The 20,449-nt window shown below is 39.3% G+C and overlaps 2 protein-coding genes across 4 annotated transcripts in view; both read left to right on the forward strand.

The window, feature by feature from the left end:
* Window positions 1–8,478, forward strand: part of Pnisr (PNN interacting serine and arginine rich protein) — a 24,271-nt gene extending 15,793 nt beyond the window's left edge. Inside the window, 6 exon segments of the mRNA XM_050145026.1 lie at window positions 895–970; window positions 3,166–3,266; window positions 3,985–4,038; window positions 5,134–5,304; window positions 6,823–7,909; window positions 8,145–8,478. Coding sequence (XP_050000983.1) covers window positions 895–970; window positions 3,166–3,266; window positions 3,985–4,038; window positions 5,134–5,304; window positions 6,823–7,909; window positions 8,145–8,175 — 1,520 coding nt within the window. The 3' untranslated portion in view covers window positions 8,176–8,478.
* Window positions 8,479–12,791: 4,313 nt separating this feature from the next.
* Window positions 12,792–20,449, forward strand: part of Coq3 (coenzyme Q3, methyltransferase) — a 29,718-nt gene continuing 22,060 nt past the window's right edge. For 2 of the 3 annotated variants that reach the window (XM_050145121.1, XM_050145122.1), the window contains exon 1: window positions 12,843–12,997. In XM_050145121.1, coding sequence (XP_050001078.1) covers window positions 12,889–12,997 — 109 coding nt within the window. In that variant the 5' untranslated portion in view covers window positions 12,843–12,888. Of the gene's footprint in view, window positions 12,998–20,449 lie in introns of all 3 variants that reach the window. The other variant, XM_050145124.1, reaches the window with a different exon arrangement.

Raw genomic sequence — 20,449 nt, forward strand, 5'->3', positions numbered from 1 at the left:
CTCTCTCTCTCTCTCTCTCTCTCTCTCTCTCTCTCTCTCTCTCTCTCTCTCTCTCTCTCTCACACACACACACACACACACACACACACTCCTAAGTGTGTAATAAAACTGCTTAGCCCTAATAATGTTACCTGTATGAATGTGATCTCAGGGCTAACCACTTGGTATTGGATAACTAAATTGAACAAGACTCAGAGGACCTGCACTGGATCTGACCTGAAAGCCTCCTCTCTGAGGACTAGGTTTCGTGGCACCAAAAGACCGTGCAAGTTTCCAAGGGAGGGAAGCAACCAATGTTCTACCCAGCTTTGACACCTGTGCACGAAAACAGTGACATGACAAAAGAATCCTAATGATATGGTGGTGGCGTAGATACCTTGATGGTGTCCAGCCTGGTGAACTTAGGGCCCACTCAGTAAGAGGGCAACATGCCTGGTGCTGAGAACCTAGTCGAATACCTGGAGCTAGTGAAGTCATGGATCTTGGGTGAGAACCTACAGCTGCTACTTTACTAAGCCAGCATAACCCCTAACAGCATTCTACGTACTTATCCTTATGCCTGTAGATGAGTATAGTTCTCACCCTAGTCAAAGAAACTCCTCTTTGCAAACAGATAGAGACCAAAACTTAGTAAAAATAGAACAAGAGATTGTATGATGCTTAGTTACAACTGATAGATGTGCAATACAGTTCCTGCACCAGTGGCCCAGAAATCGTTGTGGGGGAGAGGACAGAATGGTTGTAAGAGCCAGAGGAACCAAAAGTTTGCTGTGAGATTGTATCTCCTAGAAATGTCAAAGTGGCTTTACCCATGAAGTCTTGTCACCATGGCTACCTAAACAAGACCTGAACAAGGCTAACACCAATAGACATGGTAACATGGAAATGGGAAAGCTCAAAGGGCCTCACCCTTAGACAAAGAACTACATGCAGGTAAGAAATGCTGAGAGCAGGAGAAACGATCTTCCTTAGGGAAGAGCCCCCTAATTGGGTATCCAATATAAAGTCTATTTCAAGTCTATATTAATAACAGCAGTATAATTAAATAGCACTTAACTGGGCCAACAAGTTGGCTCAGTGGATCAAAACGCAGTCATGTAAGTCCTTAGTAAGGACTCATGCTGGAAGGAGAGAAGTGGTTTCAAAATTTGTCTTCTGACGTCTGCACATGTGCCTAACATATACACACAATAACAAAAATATGAAGCTTGAGGACATTTATTGATTCATTTTTTATAGTTTATTTATTTATTTATTTATTTATTAAAGATTTCTGCCTCCTCCCCGCCACTGCCTCCCATTTCCCTCCCCCTCCCCTGATCAAGTCCTTATAGTTTTTTCTTAATGGAAATGTTGAGAATGATTAAAAGAATACATGGTCTAGGAAGCAGTAGGGAATTGTCTTAGTTACTTTCCTATTGCTTTGATAAGACACCATGACCAAGGCAACAAAATGAGAGTTTATTGGGGACTTAGAGTTTCAGAGCATTAGAATCCATTATGGTGGGGAGCATGATGGCACCCAGGCATGGTGCTTATATCTTGATCCGGGGGGGGGGGGGGAGACAGACACACAGGGAGAGACACAGAGAGAGACAGACAGAACCGGGAATAGCATGGGGCTTTTGAAACCTCCCACCCCGTCCCACACAGATCCCTCTTGTGACATCCCCTCCAGCACGGCCACACCTAATCTTTCCCAAACAGTCCCATTAACTGGGCACCAGGCATTCAAATATGTGAGTCTGTGGGGGCCATTCTTATTCAAACTCCCACAGGGATTGAGCAGAGTTAAACATTTTGTGTGTGTCTGGGAGAAAGAGAATTCCAAAAGCCTTTTTTCTCTGAAGTGCATTATCACTTGATAAGATTGGAATTTGTCCATAATCTCTGGAACATGGCAATTCACTCTGCTTCCATTTCTATAAATAAGTGATCGTGGGTACAGAAAATCTGAGGGATGGAGAGTCAGAACTAGTTGTTGATAGTCACACCACAGCTACATTCCATGTTTTGCTCAAATACACTGTACTTTCTATTCTATACTATGTTTCGATATTATTACAGTTTATTAGTATATTTATTAGGCTGGGGAAAAAGGAATCTTTGGTGAAATAGAGTACCATTGTTCTTTGTGTTTTGTTTTTCTTATTTCCCCCTACAGAATTTTAGTTTAACCTTGAAATGTGATTTAAGAATCTAGTATTATATTCTTAGCAATATTGTTAAGTGAAAGGTTACTCCTTTCAACTTAAAATTCCTATAGACATTTGTGTGTGTGTGCGCAGAGGCACATGTGTTTGGGGAGTGGTAAGTGTGCATGTGTATGTGCAGGTGCCCATGCGTGCACATATGGAAGCCAGAGGTTTATGGTAGGTAGGTGTCTCTAATGCTCTCTATCCTTATTTTTTTTTTTTCTTCAAGTCAGGGTTTCTCTGTGATAGAGCTCTAGCTATCCTCGAACTCACTTTGTGGATCAGACTGACCTTGAACTCTGAGAGTGCTGGGATTAAAGGCATGCGCCACCACTGCCCTGCTCTATTTTATTATTTAGTTAATTATCTTTGAGTCAAGTGTTCTCACTGACCTGACACCAGTTGGTTAGATTTCTTGGCCACCGAGTCCCGAAGATGCCTGCTGTCTTTACTTCTTAGAGCCAGTATTGCAGGTGCATGCTACCATGCCTGCTTTTTATGTGGATGCTGGGGTCCACACTCAAGCCCTGTGCTTTACAGTACCTGCTCTACCCCCTGACTCATCTGCCCAGCCACAGAAATTTCCCTTTATACAAGTTTTGACTTCTTGTTTTTAGCAAAAGAATTCATGGCATCTACAGAAGTTTATAGTTTTTTTATTATTATTATTTCGAAATAAGGTCTTGCTGTGTGGCCCACGCCATAGCTCCCAATCCTTTTGTCTCTACTGCTGAGATTACAGGTTTGCACCAGTACACCAAGCACAAGTGGGTAGTCATTCTTTGATACTTGTGAATTTGAAGTTCTTTTTTTTCCAAGTGTTAATGTTTTTCAAGATGGTCTATTCTCAGTAATGATTGATCTGATTTTAAAATATCTTAATTTAAAAGGTTTTTCATTTTAATTATTTTGAAAATAATCAAATGTATTGAAATTAAATTGGAAGCCCTATATAAAATATTATTCTTTAGATGTTGCTGACAAAAATGCTTCTAACTGAAATTCTTCTGGACGTCACAGATGAAGAAATTTATTATGTAGCCAAAGATGCACACCGGAAAGCAACGAAAGGTACATTGTGGGTGTTCTTGTTTTTGCTTTTGTAGGGGAATTTTGATTTCATTGGTTATTTTAGACTTTTTTGTTGTCCTCTGGATTTCCATCAACTACTTAAATATTCTCTCCTTGCATGTGTTTACTCTTTGGGAAAGATACAGTTTGAAGCTGTCATGTTGGAACGCTAGCAGTGTTTTGTGTTATCAGACCTACCTAAGCACAGATAGTATTCATCCTGTAGTCCTCTAACACAGTGTGGAAAATTCCTCAAGCTCAGTAGATTTCACTGGTTTTGTTTTTGTTTTTTAAAAATAGATACCATGGTATCAATATATAACTTTTTAAATAAATTTTGAATTACATCAAAACTTCAGAGATTTCAGTTTATCAGTTAAAGTTCTTATAACACTAGTGGCAACCACCTTCCTATATGATTTTAATAACACCTGAAAAACATACAGAAAATACATTATGTGCCATAGGTCATAGAAAGAAATACAGATATACTTACCAACCTTTTTCTTCATTGTAAGCCAGTTTCAGCTCACATCAGAATTGTAATTTCAAAGCCAGACATGCTACTGGTTTAAAATGAATGTTATGTTTTTAATGTTTCTTCTCTCCCCAAAAAGCAGCAATAGTGGTAGATTTAACAATACCGTAGACTCTCATGACTATGAAATCGTGGCTATTTGTGTTAACATGTTGTTCCTGTTGTTGATGTGATACAAAGCTCCTGCAAAACAGCTGGCACAGTCCAGTGCACTGGCCTCCCTCACTGGCCTCGGTAAGTGTCTATGTGTGTGTGTGAGAGGGCTAGAGGGAGGCTCACTGATCTTGTCTTTCTGCTTGTTCTGTGGGAAATGCACTGTTCCTACTTAGTGGGCGAAACTTAGATGTCAGGTTTGCTTCAGCCTAAAAAAGCTTTATCCACTTTATTTGACTAAAGCATTCATAGTAGAATGATTATAAATGCAATAGTTAATGTAGTTAGTTCATTTGAGGGAGTTAAGTGGAGGATTTCTTCATTAATTGCTCCAGTGTGTAATATATAATATGTAATCATATGTGTTATATATTACATACGCATAGTCTGTACTTAATAGGTAGTAGTTTAAACCTTGGTGGTGTCTAAACTGCCTTTCAAAATTACAGCATACATACTTAGGAATTTGCCTAGAGAGTGATGGATTTAATGATTTACCTGAATTGTTTTGGAGCAACTCAATTTTCAACTTAGAGGAAATGGGTTTGTGTTACAGCAGTAGTGATGTATTTGCTATTTGCATGGTATTAAGATTAAAGCTTAAACTTGCCTTTTCCACATGTTAATTTATGTAAGGAACAAGAGAAATGGGTAGAATGAAATGCCCATGTAGTTTTGATATACTTCTGGGTGGGGAGTAGTTCACATCATTTCTATACCAGTGAGAATTACAGTATTCTGATTTATTAGAGAAAATTTGCTTAGCACCCTACCTGAACCCAGGAAACTTTGAACAATAAAATAATTAATTTTACAAATATTTTCAGAATCATCCTCAACATTATTCCAGTAGTTGGATTGACTAAACTTTAGTAAGGCTTCATTATTGCCATGTTAAGTGCTTTGTTGGTTTGTGTGGACAATAAAAGAAAGCTATTATTATGATTCCTTGGTGGTGAGAAATATGTGAAATCGTCCAAAGAATAAGATATTACTATCACCATTGTCTGAGGATTCTGAGAATTTAATCTTTGAATTTATGCCTCTCCCTACCCGGAATAAGCATAATTTTCCAGGAAAAGGCAATGAAAAAATAAAATTTCTTCTTGGAGCTTTAAAAGTTTTTAGTGGATAATGTGATGTTTTCATATGCTAGAATGAGTTTTATGCACACAGGTGGCCTGGGTGGTTATGGCTCAGGAGACAGTGAAGATGAGAGGAGCGACAGAGGCTCTGAGTCATCTGATACTGACGATGAAGAATTACGGCACCGAATCCGGCAAAAACAGGAAGCTTTTTGGAGAAAAGAAAAAGAACAGCAGCTATTACAAGATAAACAGATGGAAGGTAATCCTAGATTTGTGTAGCTTTTGTGTAGTTTCATATGTGCTTTTTTGAACGGATTATGCATATTAGTGATTTGAGTCAGCAATAGTGCATGAGTGTCTCATTAAGGATAGAAATAAAAGCACTTCCCCTTGGAATCATGTAAACAAGAGCAAGTTCCGATTTGAAATCTCTGCTTCATGTTCGCTGTGTGTTCTGTCTCTGTTGTGTGAGTCCAAATCTGCCTGTCTCTGTACCTGTGTCTGTCCTTGTGAGACTGATTATCTGTGTCTTTGTCTTACCCTAGCAAAAGACTTTGCTCTGTAGTTATTGAACAGCACAGAAAATATCCGCTGGGAAAAGAATGAGATACAGAAATTAAAAACCGGGCGGTGGTGGCGCACGCCTTTAATCCCAGCACTCAGGAGGCAGAGACAGGTGTTTGCAGTTTTCAGCAAATGATGCACATGCATAGTCTGGGTCAGGAGAATAGTAGAAGAGTAGTCATTTAAGATTACAGCTCTGGGGGCTGGAGAGATGGCTCAGTGGTTAAGAGCATTGCCTACTCTTCCAAAGGTCCTGAGTTCAATTCCTGGCAACCACATGGTGGTTCACAACCATCTGTAAAGAGATCTGGTGCCCCCTTCTGGCCTACAGACATGCACACAGACAGAATATTGTAGTATACATGATAAATAAATAAATATTAAAAAAAAGATTACAGCTCTGTATTAGCTTAGGTTGTGAAAGTTCATTGCATGGGCAATCCAAGGCAAGTAAAGTTTATTGTTCTATTTTCCCATTAAAAGCAGGTTAACCAAACAGTCTGAGTCTGAGTATACAGCAGTCTTATGTCCTAAATGACCTCAGGGTGTGTTATTAACTTTGGCTGTGAGGTCCAGCAAAAGCTCCAGTCTCTGAGAATGTAAGAGATAGCTTTATAATATTGTAGCACCACAGTTTTAGTTTTAGACCAAGTAGAGATATTGTAGGATAGAACTGGAGGCTTCATTTTAAGTGGTATGATAACAGCTGAGATTAAGATCACACTGTATTTTTTATTTTGTTTCAGTTTGTTGTAGGAGCCATTCATCCCTGTAATCATAAACCAGGCTCTTTAGATATCTTTATTTTGTACTGGACAAAGGGGAAACCTCTGCATTTTGATACTCTTACTGTACTGTCTAGAACAGTAAATGGCTAACAACATGTGGCTTTTGAGAACTTGAAATGTAGCTAGCCTTTAACTGAAGTATTGATGTAGGTAGATGGCGCTAGACTTCAAAGATTTTCTGTGGAAAAAAGTCTCAGTTCTTTTTGATTTAGTGTTTGAAATATTAATACTTTTGACATATTAGGTCCATGAAATGTGGAACTTTATTTTTACCATTTTAATGTAGCTGTGGGAAAGTTTTTAATTATTTAGGAGGTCTGTACCCTAATTCTATTAAAAATGAAACTATTATTATAATTTGTTAGTATGGTAGTTTTTCATTTCTTACTTACCTTTTTTTGTGTCTTTTTGTCTTTCTGTTTCAGAAGAAAAGCAGCAAACAGAAAGGGTTACAAAAGAGATGAATGAATTTATTCACAGAGAGTCAAATAGTTTATCACTGCTAGAAGCAAATGAAGCAGACGGTGATGTGGTTAACGAAAAGAAAAGAACTCCAAATGAAGCTCCATCAGCGTTAGAGCCCAAAAGAGAGCATAAAGGGAAAGAGAAAGAACGAAGGAGTAGGTCAGGGAGCAGTAGTAGCGGCAGCTCCAGTAGCAATAGCAGGACTAGCAGCAGTAGCAGCTCCGTCTCCAGTTCTTCATACAGCTCCAGCTCAGGCAGCAGCTGCACGTCCTCTCGCTCCTCTTCTCCTAAAAGAAAAAAGAGACATAGTAGGAGCAGGTCTCCCACAGTGAAAGCGAGGCGGAGCAGGAGCAGGAGCTACTCTCGCAGAGTTAAAATAGACAGCAGTAGGACTAGAGTGAAGCTGCGAGACAGGAGGAGATCTAATAGAAGTAGCCTTGAGAGAGAGAGACGAAGAAACCGGAGTCCTTCCCGAGACAGACGTAGAAGCAGAAGTCGCTCAAGGGATAGACGAGCCAATCGTTCCAGTCGCAGTAGGAGTCGAGATAGGCGTAAAATTGAGGATCCACGTGGAAATCTTAGTGGGAGCAGTCATAAGCATAAAGGTGAGGCTAAAGAACAAGACAGGAAAAAGGAGAGGAGTCGAAGTGTAGATAAAGACAGGAGAAAAAAAGACAAAGAAAGGGACCGTGAACAGGATAAACGAAAAGAGAAACAGAAAAGGGAAGAAAAAGATTTTAAATTCAGTAGTCAGGATGATCGACTAAAAAGGAAGCGAGAAAGTGAGAGAATCTTCTGTAGGAGTGGTTCTATATCTGTTAAAGTCATAAGACACGACTCTAGACAGGACAGTAAGAAGAGTGCTACCAAAGACAGTAAGAAGCATTCAGGTTCTGATTCTAGTGGAAGGAGCAGTTCTGAATCCCCTGGAAGTAGCAAAGAAAAGAAGGCTAAGAAGCCTAAACATAGTCGATCGCGCTCCATGGAGAAATCTCAAAGGTCTGGTAAGAAGGCAAGCCGCAAACACAAGTCTAAGTCCCGATCAAGGTAGTATACTTTTTAAAGTATTTTGTCTGCTTTTTTTTTTTTTTAAAGTTTTTTGAATTTATTCAAAGTTGAAAGTGTCCTTTCTCTCTCTCTTTATAAACTCAGTTTGGTATTTGTTAAATATTTTTAAATAATTTTAGAAATCCTATATAACAGTATTTATTTATATTGCAGATTTTAAGTATAAATACATTTTTATTTTTAAATTTTGTCTTTTCCCATTTTTTTTTTTCAGATCAACAACCCCTCCCCGTCGTAAGCGCTGAGGAATGATGTGGCAAGAGCCATGACGCTGTTTTAAAAATTCCATGAGTTTTAAGGGCTTGTCTCATTATAGAGGCACATTGTGGCTGTGTAGGTGAAACCAGATTTTTTTTTTAATTGTGTAAATAGGTGTCTTTTTCCAAATGCTGCTCCAAGTTAATAGGATTTCTTTGTATTACATTTTTTCAAGAAATAGTACATAATAAGACTATAAATATGCCATTCTCTTTCAGCTGTATTGTTCTTAAAATTATTCCTGAATGTACTGTGATGTCAATAAAGCTCTTCAGTTCATTTTTGTTAAACTCTTGCACATTAATTTTATGATTTTAACCTAAGGAACGTACTTTTATAAAAAGGCAGCTGAAGTTTTGTACAACAGGTTTTAAAAGTTCCTCACATCTTCCCCAAAGAAAATGGTTTTAACCTAATAGTTTGTCAGAGTTTGTAAATTATGCCCATGGACTTTTGTCAAATTCCAGTTTTAAGGCTGTAGGAAAGGGCCAGAAAACAACCTTACTTTTCATTTGAAGGCATCTGATCAGCTTTCTAAACTATATTTTTGGGGGGCAGGGCTCAAGTAATATATTCTCTATGTGTATAAACTGTGATTCACTCCTGTAAAATGAAATTGCTGAAAACAATCAGGCCATTGCACCAGTAGAGTTCTTTGTAATGAATATTTGACACCAATAGTCAAGTCTGGAACTATATAGTCACTTCTGTTTTACATGCATAACACCTAGGGGTTACCATAGAAATAGGACTTAGGATTCACTATATCTATATTTTTGAACTGTAATATGGCCTCAGCTTAATGGAGGAATACTGTATTATGCAGGATTGTGTTGATTACATAGCATTAAAATGGTCTGATTTTGTCAGTTTCCAAAAATTAGGACCCATGAGTGGTCTGTGTGAGCCACGGCTTCATGAGTAGTGGGCATTCTGACAGGCGCTCAGCTGCCTCGGGGTCTGGGTTTTTAAGACGATACACTTATGCAGTGATAGACGGATCTCTGGAAACAATGCTTTTAAATTCCAACTGAAAAAGAGGAGTGCAAGTGCAGAATGCAGAGGAGGTTTAAAGTATTATGCTTTCTTACCAGCAATAGTTTACTTTAAAAATAATGCCAGATTTTTGCCAAGATCAGTGTTTCCTCAAAGTGAAGACAAACATAGACTTGTTTGTGTGCGCTTGTACCTCGACATAGCATATTAATTTTGAGCAGTTATGCATTTATCTAAAGGAATAAATCTGTGAATAAATGCATGTTTACCATGATGGCTGTTTACAGTGCATTTAGTTCCAATATTTAGAGTTGCCATTTCACAGAATAAATAGTTTGGAGTTTTATATAGTTTACTCATCAGTAACACCTGGAGACAAAATGTGCAATATTTTTATGTAGGTAAGCTAACACAGTGTACCTAATTGAAGAATTCTGATTAATTTGTAACAGATAAGTTGTATAAAATTTTCATACCTTAAAGTGTTTAGATCAATCTTCAAGTGAAATATTATTTTCAAAATAAAATTCTACTGAAAAATTTTGCTGGCTATGATACATACATTTTTAGACATACAAATGAGAGCCAAAAGGAATTTGCCAGTTTTATTTAATTATTTGCATGCTTTTTATCATTAAATCTGTAATTTTAAAAACCAACAAAGTATTCATGATTTTTAGTAGGTACACCTGTTGTATTTGTCAGATTTTTGTGGAAAATTCATTGTTTCTTTTACATGTGACATAGTGTTTATATGAGTGGGAAAATAATTGTAGAATAGAGCTTGCATAATTGAGGATGTGAATGCTAAGTCATACATGAAAGCTAATTAGATGTAACTTTGGATATGGATCCTTTAAAAAATGACACTTTCAAAAAATGAATACCTTCAATTTTTGAGACATTGAGTCTGGATTGGTTTAATCAGAGTTGTTTTTAAGAGATTCTCTTGAAAGGCTGGAGAGATGGCTCAGTGGTTAAACACTTGCTGCAGCTTTTAAAGAGGACCCAGCTTTGTTTCCCAGCACCCATCCTAGGCCGTTCACAGTCTGCTGTAAGTCTAGGCCCGGGGGTAAGACACCTTCTCTAACCCATACGTGACACACATACACAGCATAGATTGGGAAGAGACGTGGATTGATTCTCTTCAGGGCTATGGATTGCCTCAGCAGGTAAAGGTACTTGTCATAAATCTTGGTGACCTTAATGCTCAGACCCCAGTGGTAGAAAGAGAGAACCAACTTTGCAAAGCTGTTCTGTCAACCCATGTTCATACCTTACAGTGTTTTAGATCAATCTTCAAGTCAAATACTGTTTTCACTTTAATAATACTACTGTTCTGAGTATTAATATTGTTAAAACTGAGATAATACTGTTCATTAACCCTCCCACACTTGCATTGTGTGTGCTGCACATACACAGTAAATGTGTGTGTGTGGGGGAAATCCTAAAAGATTCTCTCTAGCGTAGGAATCAGTTTTTGTGGAATACCCCCTGAAAATAATGTAATTTGGAAAAGAAAATTAGATTTGTCTCAGGCCCCACATAAATACTGGCATTTTCATTAATGTTTATGTCTTCTGCCTCTGTAGACTATCTTGTTGATTGATCTTTCATTTCTTTCTTTGGTTTTTCAAGAAAGCATTTCTCAGACTATCTTACCAGGCTGGTCTCAAACTCGGAGACCCACCTGCCTCTGCCTCCCGAGTGCTAGGATTAAAGGCATGTGCTACTAACTGCCCAGTTTAAAAAAATATTTAATGTATTGAATTTTGTTTTTGTTTACTGGGTTCCCCCCACCCCCCAAAATGGGGTTTCTCTGTATAGCTTTGCAGCCTGTCCTCTCTGCCTTTGCCTCCTGAGTGCTGGGATTAAAGACGTGCCGCCACTACCCGGACATACTGAAATTTCTAAACTGAACTAATGATGAATATATACTCTCTATGCCCTAGGTGGGGAGTTACAGGTGGTTGGTGATGGATCACACTGTGGATGCTGAAAACTGAATGTGGGTCCTCAACCATTTCTCCAGTTTCCCCTTCAAGTTCATTTTTCAATAGAATTGCTATGAGAGAGTGTTTCAGAGTTACCAAGTGATAAAGATTTTATATCTTTGTGAGTAAATACGAAAACCCATTCAACTGAGTGGGTGTAGTAGTAGATTGTGAAAGAATAAAACTTTAATAGACATTAATTTTTATGAAAAAAACCTAGAAAACGCATTAAGGAATGCTAAATAGGTATTGACTTTTCTAGAATATGTATAAGCTAGTTTACAGTTTGTTCTTAGGTTAGACCAGAGCTACTCTAGGAAATCTCTGCAACAGTGACCACATACGGCAGTAGAGTCAGCGTGGTTTTATTTCTGACACAGCTCAGGCTTAACTTACAGAAAGCTTTCTGTTGATGTGTTGGGGTTTAGAAAGCTCTTTGCTTCCTCCTAGTATTTCAGGCACTCACTGAGTGCCTTTGTTGAAGTGAGACTGGGAAGGCTGGGAAGCTGTGTGGTGTACATTTAATGTAAGTAGGTTTACGGGAAGTCATTAGAATCTAAACCATGTTTGCACTATTGATTTTCCTTGGATCTGTCAATCCAACAAAAACATGTTAAACATGTTAAAAAAAAAAAAAAGACATGTTAACTTTTGTGTATCACTTTCCGCCTTCATCTGGAGACATGACTTCTCCAAACTCAGGGCTCTGAATGTGCTCCAGCAGCTGAAAAGCCTGCTGCAGCTAGTATGTTAGTTAGCTCAGGATATGTAAATGAGAGCTTAGTAAATCTCATTGATTCAAAGAATGACACTGCCTGTTGCAAATGTAAAATGATGCCCTAAGTTTTAGGAATTTACTCTTCTTTTATGAGGAAGGGCTCTTTTTTTTTTTTTTTTTTAACTGCCTGGTTTGCTTTCTGTTGCTATGATCAAACATCAGCCAAAAAGCAATTTGAGAAAAGGATTTAGAGATTCCAATCCATCATTGAGGGAAGCCAGGGCAGGATCTATAAGTGAGAGCTGCTTACTTACTGGGCTTTCTGATACAACCCAGGAACACTTGCCCGAGGGCTGGACCCTCCCACGTTGGTCAATCAAGAAAATGCCCCACTTCCATACCCACTGACCACTCTAATGAAGGCAATTCAAATGAGGCGCCACATTCCCTGGTGTCACAGTTGACAAAAAATAACTAGCATGTGCAGTCAGAAGGAAAATGTTATGTACTGATCTGTTTGTCTAAACTAGTGTTTTCTGCTACATAGGATGTATCCTATACAGAATATAAAGTCAGTTTCAAAAAATGTACTTTAAATTTGGACTTCTGTTCTCTGTGATGCCTTGAGAGAGAAAGATTTCTGCTCTCTGAAGAAGTGCGTCCGTACTTAGTGATTTTGAGTACTAGAGTCAGGGTCTTCCAGGAACACACATCTCTGGAAAGGTAACTTGGTAAATAGGAAATCTGCACACAGTAGGGGAGATGAGTAGGGATAGAAGATCTTCATGGAATTTTTATACTATAAGGAGGGTTTTATTGTTTCATTGAAGACATAATTTGGTAGATGAGGTCGAATTAACAGTGGTCCCAAACTCACATTAACTAATGTAAATGCAAAAGCCGGCAGCAGATGGCGAGTGTGGGCATCGGAACTCTTCTGTTGGGGATTTGTTGTGTGGAGGGACCGGAAAAGGAGTGGGATTCTTGTCGCTATGTGGAGCGGTCGAAGGCTGAGCTCTTGTGGGGTTCGTTTTTTAGAAACTCTTGGCTCTGGGTGTCCCAGCGCAGTAGCCGAATCTCCTCGTATGACTTCATGGTCGGGTGAGTGTCGCCGCGGTTTTTCCGCAACCTTCCATTGCCGCTGGCGGTCTGCGCAGGCGCGGCAGAGAGCGGCGGGCAGTCGCGGGCTCAGTGTTGGTTCAGCTACCAAACCGTACCTCGCGGCCACCGTCTCACCCTGGTTGTCCTTCAGGACTAGGTGTTGCCCTCCCCGGTGGTTCCTCTAGTTCAGAAGTCGAGAAAAAGCTGAGAACTAAGAATCTGGGCGGCGGGGAGCGTTTCCCGTGGGCCGCCGCCATGGAGCCTCAACCTTTGACCTGTTATATTTGAACTCTGAGCTTCTGCCCCCGGGAACCCCCAGTCGTCTTGCTGGAGCCTGAGGTGGTGCTTGCTCTTCTTACCAGAACAAGAAAGACACACCTGCTGATCACGTAGCACTGTGTCGCCTCTTTGTTGCTCATTATCTTGCCACCTCCGCCAAAGATTTCAAGGCATTTGTGCTCTTTTGTTTTCCTCTAACAACCCTGGCTCCGGAGACCAGGCTAGCCTGAGTTCACAGAGATCCACCTGCCTCTGCCTTTCTGGTGCTGGGATTAAAAGTGTGTGCCAACACCGCCCCGCAGCCTCATTTATGCTCTCTGTTAATAACAATTCACCTGTTGTAAATGGAATTGGGGAAGAAAAAAAAAACTAGTTGCGTTTGGTGCAATAGATTTTGAACTCCCAAATAGTAAAATTAGGTTCATCCTTTACACGAACATGACTACTATATGGTAGAATGGTATGGAAGGGAATTTTAATATGATAATAAAGGCAACAAAACCTACTTAAATATACTTGTACTCACCTGAAAAAAAAATTAGGATAGTTTTAAGAGAGCAAGATATAAACCAGTATTAGTCATAAACTTGGAAATGTAGCAGGGAATACATATTCAACTTTAGCAAATTTAGGAATAGGTGATTTTGTATCATTTTATCATGTTTTATATGCTTTTATTTTCTTAGCCTTTATTTTTAAGGATTTTTATTTTATGTATATGGGAACTTTGCTAATATGTGTGTCTGTGCATCATGTGGGTATCTGGAGCCCTCAGAGGCCAGAAGAAGGCGTTGAATCCCCTGAGTCTGATGTTCCTACTGGTTATGAGCTGTCCTATTGCTGATAGGTAAGGAAGCCCAGTCCCCCAGAAGAACAATCTGAGCTATCTCTCCAGATATATATATATATGTGTGTGTGTGTGTGTGTGTGTGTGTGTATGTATATATATATATATATGTATATATATATGCGTCTTTTATAATCAGAAATTTAAAAAAGAACCAAGAAAACCTACAAATTTTGTAGGAAGAACATCTAATCTGTATTTGGGATTAGGGAAAGTCTTGAATGAGGTAGAGAGCAAATGAGGTTAGAGGGTATTAAGGTGGGAGTGTCTCCCCAGCCCTCTAACACCCTTATATCCAAGAAGTCTGGGATGATTGGAAGCCCCTGGCTGGACCCTGTGTGTGAAAGTGTCCGTGAAAGGCAGAAGAGGACAGCAGAGTCTCCACAACAGGCGTTACAGGTGGTTGTGAGCTAGGGATGCTGGAAGCTGACTTTGGCATCCACATGGTTGTTCATAACTGTCTGTAACTCCAGTCCCAGGAAAGTCATTGTCCTCTTCTGACCTCTATGGGCACTGCAAACATCAGGTGCACACAATATTCATGCAAGCAAACACATAAAATTAAAACAAATTTTAACCAGTCTGAGGTCAACCTGGGCCCCACAGCAACACCCCACAGGTCAGCTGAGATACAGCTCAGAGACCCCCAGCTCAGAACCATGGCAGCACAAATAGCGAAACAACAATAAAACAATTTGAAGAGCATAAGTATTGGTATATATATAAATGATCATCATATTAGATAAGATACTTTACCTCACTCATGATGAATTAAAGCTACATTAGTAAACCATTTTCACCAATTAACATTGCATGGGTGGTCAGTGAGTAACCAGGCATTAGACACTCATGTGCATATCTTGTCTGTAGGGTTATAAATGGATAGATTGATTCAATATCTATGAATGTCAATTGCAAACTTGTAAACGTGCTCACATTTGGACCTTTTTGGTGTTTCACATAAAGGAACATATAGAAAATTTAGTTCAATTTCATGGTTTGGTATTAGAAAAAAGAAATAACCTAAATGCTCATTAATATGGAGCTGCTTGAATAAATGATAATATACCCATGCAATGGATTACTGTTTAGCTCTTAATTTAAGCAAAAAATGTACAATATTGTGAAGCAGTCTCCAAAAATCCCCTAGTAGATAAAAAAGCAAGGTACAAGAGAATGTGCATGTTTTGTAAAATGACAGGAATTGATAAAGTAATTGCATATGTATAAAAGGTTTCTGGAAGCTTGCATGCAAATCTAGTGACATTAGCTGCCTACAAGGAGAGAAAGTGGATGGTGACAGCAGAGTTGGAGAACTATCCTGTTACTGGACTTTGTGACTGAAAAAGAAAACTATTGTAAGTCATTTAAAACCCACAAATTGCAAAAAAAAGAAAAAAGAAAGAAAGAAAACTATAGATATCTTAATTGTTCTTTTAAAAAAAGAATACAGTCTCTATGTATCTAAAGAACCTGATTAGTCTAACTATAAGTATGACAAACATGGACAACTATTGACCTATAATACCTAGTACCTATATAACTTAAAGACTAAGACTTCATATTAGAATATTAAACAATCTTTAAACAAATGTGTAGCAAATGAGCAAAATGACCTCAAAATGTAAACAATATATAAGTATATTGATCAGAGATAGAAATGTATAGTGCAGTATGATAACTATATCCTAAAATTGCATCTATATACAAAATATCATAAGCAGAGGTAGAAACATACAATAGGTATTTATCATGTTAAATATGGCTTGGCTAAATATTAATATAAGTTTAGAGCATACAATATGACAAAATAACTCTGTCTAAGTACACAACTATTATAAACAGAAATAGGAGCATATTCAATATAATAAATATAATTTGAATTTACATTAATATACAAAAATTTATACCAATGTAAATTGTCTATAAATAATAACTCACAAGTAATCTCACTATTACTCACTATTATTATTAGTGTAAGTAAGCTTACACTAATCTATCTATTATCCCATCCATTTCCCACCTCTTTATTTTTTTCAAGAGAGATCTCTGAACTCGAAGCAGTTGCCCACTGAAAACTTGAATAGGTATCAATGGTGTGGTGTACATATTTTAATTTTCTAAATTCTACAAAGTGGAACACATCCATCTGCTAGATTTCATTCCTTTGAGTACCCTTTGGGTTACTTCTTGCAGGTAGTGGGGTTTGGTTATATAAAGAGCAAGTAGCGATTCTCTTTATAATCTTTTAAAAAAATATTTATTTATTATGGATACAATACTCTGTTTGCATATATGCCTGCAGGCCAGAAGAGGACACCAGACCTCTTTACAGATGGTTGTGAGCCACCATGTGGTTGCTGGGAATTGAACTCAGGACCTCAAAAACAGCAGCCTGTGCTCTTAACCACTGAGCCATCTTGGGTATTATTGGGTACTGCATTGAGCATTATTGGATACTGCAAACCGTGCACAATAAATAAGGACTAAAGTTGCATATGTGTGATGTTTTCCTTCACAAAAAAATATAGATTAGATCAGGACTTTGGTATGAGGAAATTCTTGTACCCAAAAAAGCAACTTTTGTGTAACAATAAATAGTTGGAGGTTCAGTCCTCGAAACTGTACCTCCCTGCTGCCACAGAGCCTGAATTACATCCTAGAATGACCCACTTTCTTTGATTGTCCCTCGCAACACAGAACGCCTTACACACATGTAAAACTGATTACAGTCCACTAATGTGTCACCAGTAGACACAGTACTAAAAGTGGAAAACTACTGTAGAATGTGCTATGGATTATAAGTGTCAAAGCTGTAAATGAATAGGACTTAGGAAGGAGATGGGGAAAGTGATATAAAATAGAAAAAGAACATGGCAAATGGACTAAAGGAGAAAGGGAGTGTTGAATGTAAGGGCTGTAAAAAGATCAAGAGAATAGGAAAATAAAGAAGAAACATTTTGAATGGCTAAAACATTCAAAATCAAAATTAGATAAATGTCAAGGGATAAAATAAAAATAAAAACATGCTGTTAAAAAAAAAAACCTGGTGGAAAGATGGCTCAGTCAGTAAAGCATCTGGTGCTCAGGTAGGAGAACCAGAATATAGATCCTAGAACCCAAGGAAAAGCCGCTTGCAGCGACTTCTCTGTAACTCCTGCAGTGGTGGGGTGGACTGGCAGAGACAGTCAGATTGGCAGAGATGTGTGGCTCCCTAGAGCTCACTGGCTGGCAGCCTATCTGAATGAATGAGTTCAGAGAGAGAGTGTGTCCTAAAATATAGAGTGGTGGAGAAAGACATCTGATGTCAACTTTTGGCCTCATGCATGAGCATGTTTACAAATTTCATAAGTACATACTGCATATACATACCACACACGGTGCATAAGCACATTTTTTTAAAAAAAACATGTAACAATTTCTTCTGAATTAGAACTTTCTTTGCAGGAAGAAAGGAGAATAAATGAATCTCACAAGTTGGGAAAGCTGATAAGAACACGATTTGCAAAAGTCCCTCCCCAAGGCTATAGAAGCTATAAACAGTTGCTGAGAGGAGAGACTGGCCTACTCAACTGCTTGTGAGCCCTGCAGAGAGCCCAGGGGTTCCAGCTTCATGAGTTCTTACTCATGATGGGGTGGGATTTTTGGCAATATAGCTGCCTTCCAGTGGCTCTGGCTCCCGTATCCGCCCCTCACCCATAACCCTGTAACTAGTATTAATGAACTCATGATTTGCCAATTGGACTTTGGTTTGTGGTTGTCTCTCTATTGTTGCTTTTGCATCAGCACAAAGCCTGCACTTTGCTGCTGTTTTATCCAGGATTGTGGCTCCACAGTCATTGGCCTGCTTTTCTGGCTGTTTAGGCCGTGGCCTAGTGGGAATTCTGTTCCTGCAGGCACCGGCTCTATCACTGCCACCAAATAACAGCTTTTAATTAAATCTGTATTGTTCTACTTATCAATAAGACTAAGGAGTCAGAGGCTGGGGTGAAAACCCGCTAGCTCAGAAAGACAGAGTAACAACTAGTTGACCTTCTCTCTTTGCTGGTGTCTGAGAAAGAGCTGTCCTTTTGCTCTGCTAAACCAAAATAGAACAAACAAACAAACAAACAAACAAACAAAAATGCCACTCACAGCCCCTTCCTACTACTTCCTGTCTGTCTCTATCACATTCCAGACATCTTCGGACTCTCTATGGTTACTTTCTGACAAATGGTTGCTAATTCAGCCTCCCGACCCAAGGTTGATTCTGTTTAACACAAATGCAAACTCGGGGTTCACACTTTGGTTGACTATCCCACAGCACCCTATCTTAGGTCTATAGATGTTTGTTCACATCTCACATAACACACTTGACACCCAAGAAGGGACCAATAGAACGGAAGATGAGTTGTATAGGATTGGTTGCATGGCGCCCCCATGCTCAGACATGCCACTGAGTCTGATCCAAGAGGAGAAATTCCAAGGCTTCCTGTTCCCATGAGATAATGTGCCTCCTACTGTAGCAGTGGTCAGGCCTCAGAGATAGGTGACAGAACGTGTGACCACTGAGCTGCCTGGGAGTGAAGCATCTTTGAGGGGAATTCCATCTTCCTGTTCTTGGTAGGGTGGCATGTCTTCTTGGTAAATGGGTTCCACCCCCTGAGTATGGGAATGCTCCCTAAACAGCTAGTGGGCCAAAGAGTGTTTACCAGTCCCTGAAAGTGGAATGTATAAGTTGGTGTCTGAAGCAGGCTATGGCTTCAGTGATGTAGCCTTTGTTTTGGGCAACATGGCATACATGTGAGGGCTTAGCTCTCTTTCAGAAAGAACTTCTAAGAGTATGGGAGGGATTCGATTTAAAAAAAAAAGCACACAAGCAAACCCTAAAATGTTTTATTTCTAGCCTCTGTACTAGTCACTAATGTGGAAAAGAAAGTTTTAAAAAAAAAAAAAAAGAGGAGAAGTGAAGTGTTATTGGTGTGTTGTTTCTCACAGTTGGCAAGTTCAAGTGAGAGAGAGTGCAGGCTGGGTGTTTGCTAAAGAGGCCTTCCTGGGATTCCAAAAGTTGGAACCCAGGAGAAAGATCAAAGTAAAGGTGATAAGTGATGGCCCTCAGGTCCAATCTTTAATAAGAGAAAGAAAATCCATGACTGATCATGTAAATAGGAACCTTAGGAATGGTGCAATCCAGGGGAGCATGCAAGGGAGTATTCTGTCTCTCAACTGTGGCATAGAAAAACTTCATTTGTTTGTTTGTGAGATAGGCTCTCACTATGTAACTTTGGATATCCTGGAACTCACTATGTAGACCAGGCTGGCTTTGAACTCACAGAGATCCATCTCCTCTGCCTCACCAGGGCTAGGATTAAAGACAGTGCCAACACACCCACATGTGGAAAGGACTTTTAAACAAGCAATGACTTTTAAACAAGCCTGTCAGTCTTTGTCTTACAGCTGCATGAACATGAATGGGATTAGTCTGAATGCTGTAGTGGCAGAAAAACTAATAATAGAACCATCCATCCTTTCTTTAGACAAAGGCTATATAACCTGAGGCAATATGAGAAGAGTCCGTTCCTGGTAGACAGGCTGATTACAAGCTGTTGGGAATTCTTGGTTATTCCCTGCTTAGATCCACACTGAAGGTCAAGAAGCAGAAGACGTATGGGAAGGACGCGCATTACTGGGGAAGTAAGAATGAGAAACGGAGTAGTGATGTCCACAGGAAAAATTGAGACAGTCGATTCAGTAGGAGCTTTAGTGGCTTTACTGAATCCTATGGCAGGATAGGCTTTGGCAGCCCTGAGTGACCTAGCCTGGCTTCTACATCATGTTCATAAAATGCTAAAGCACTCGGGAGGAGGTGAAAGAGCGAGAGAGCAAACGATGGGTCCTGTCCCAGTTAGCTGAAAACGGGTACTGCAGTCCTGTGTCCAGCGGAGTTCCTCTGCTGGAAAACTGATGAAGCCAAATGCTGTAATTGTGAGTTTTTGGAAAGCTTTCAAACTTGATTGACAGTTCACTAAAGGCTCACAAAAACAGATGGAAGAAAGCATGTCCCCACTGTATCCCTTGCTAAGGAGGAAGGCCATGTCCTTGAGTCACCTGAATGAGGGCCAGGTTTAAGGGAGCAGGAGTCTTTTGTGGACTTACAGCTTTTTTTTTTCTTTTTCTTTTTTTTTTGATTTTCAAGACAGGGTTTCTCCATAGCTTTTTGGTTCCTGTCCTGGAACCAGCTCTTGTAGACCAGGCTGGCCTCGAACTCCCAGAGATCCGCCTGCCTCTGCTTCCTGAGTGCTGGGATTAAAGGTGTGTGCCACCACCGCCCAGCGATTTACAGCTTT

The sequence above is a fragment of the Alexandromys fortis genome, unplaced genomic scaffold, assembly GCF_014885135.2.
Source record: "Alexandromys fortis isolate MF-2015 unplaced genomic scaffold, M_Fortis_MF-2015_v1.1 scaffold_2_1_26212458, whole genome shotgun sequence".
Lineage (NCBI taxonomy): Eukaryota > Metazoa > Chordata > Mammalia > Rodentia > Cricetidae > Alexandromys > Alexandromys fortis.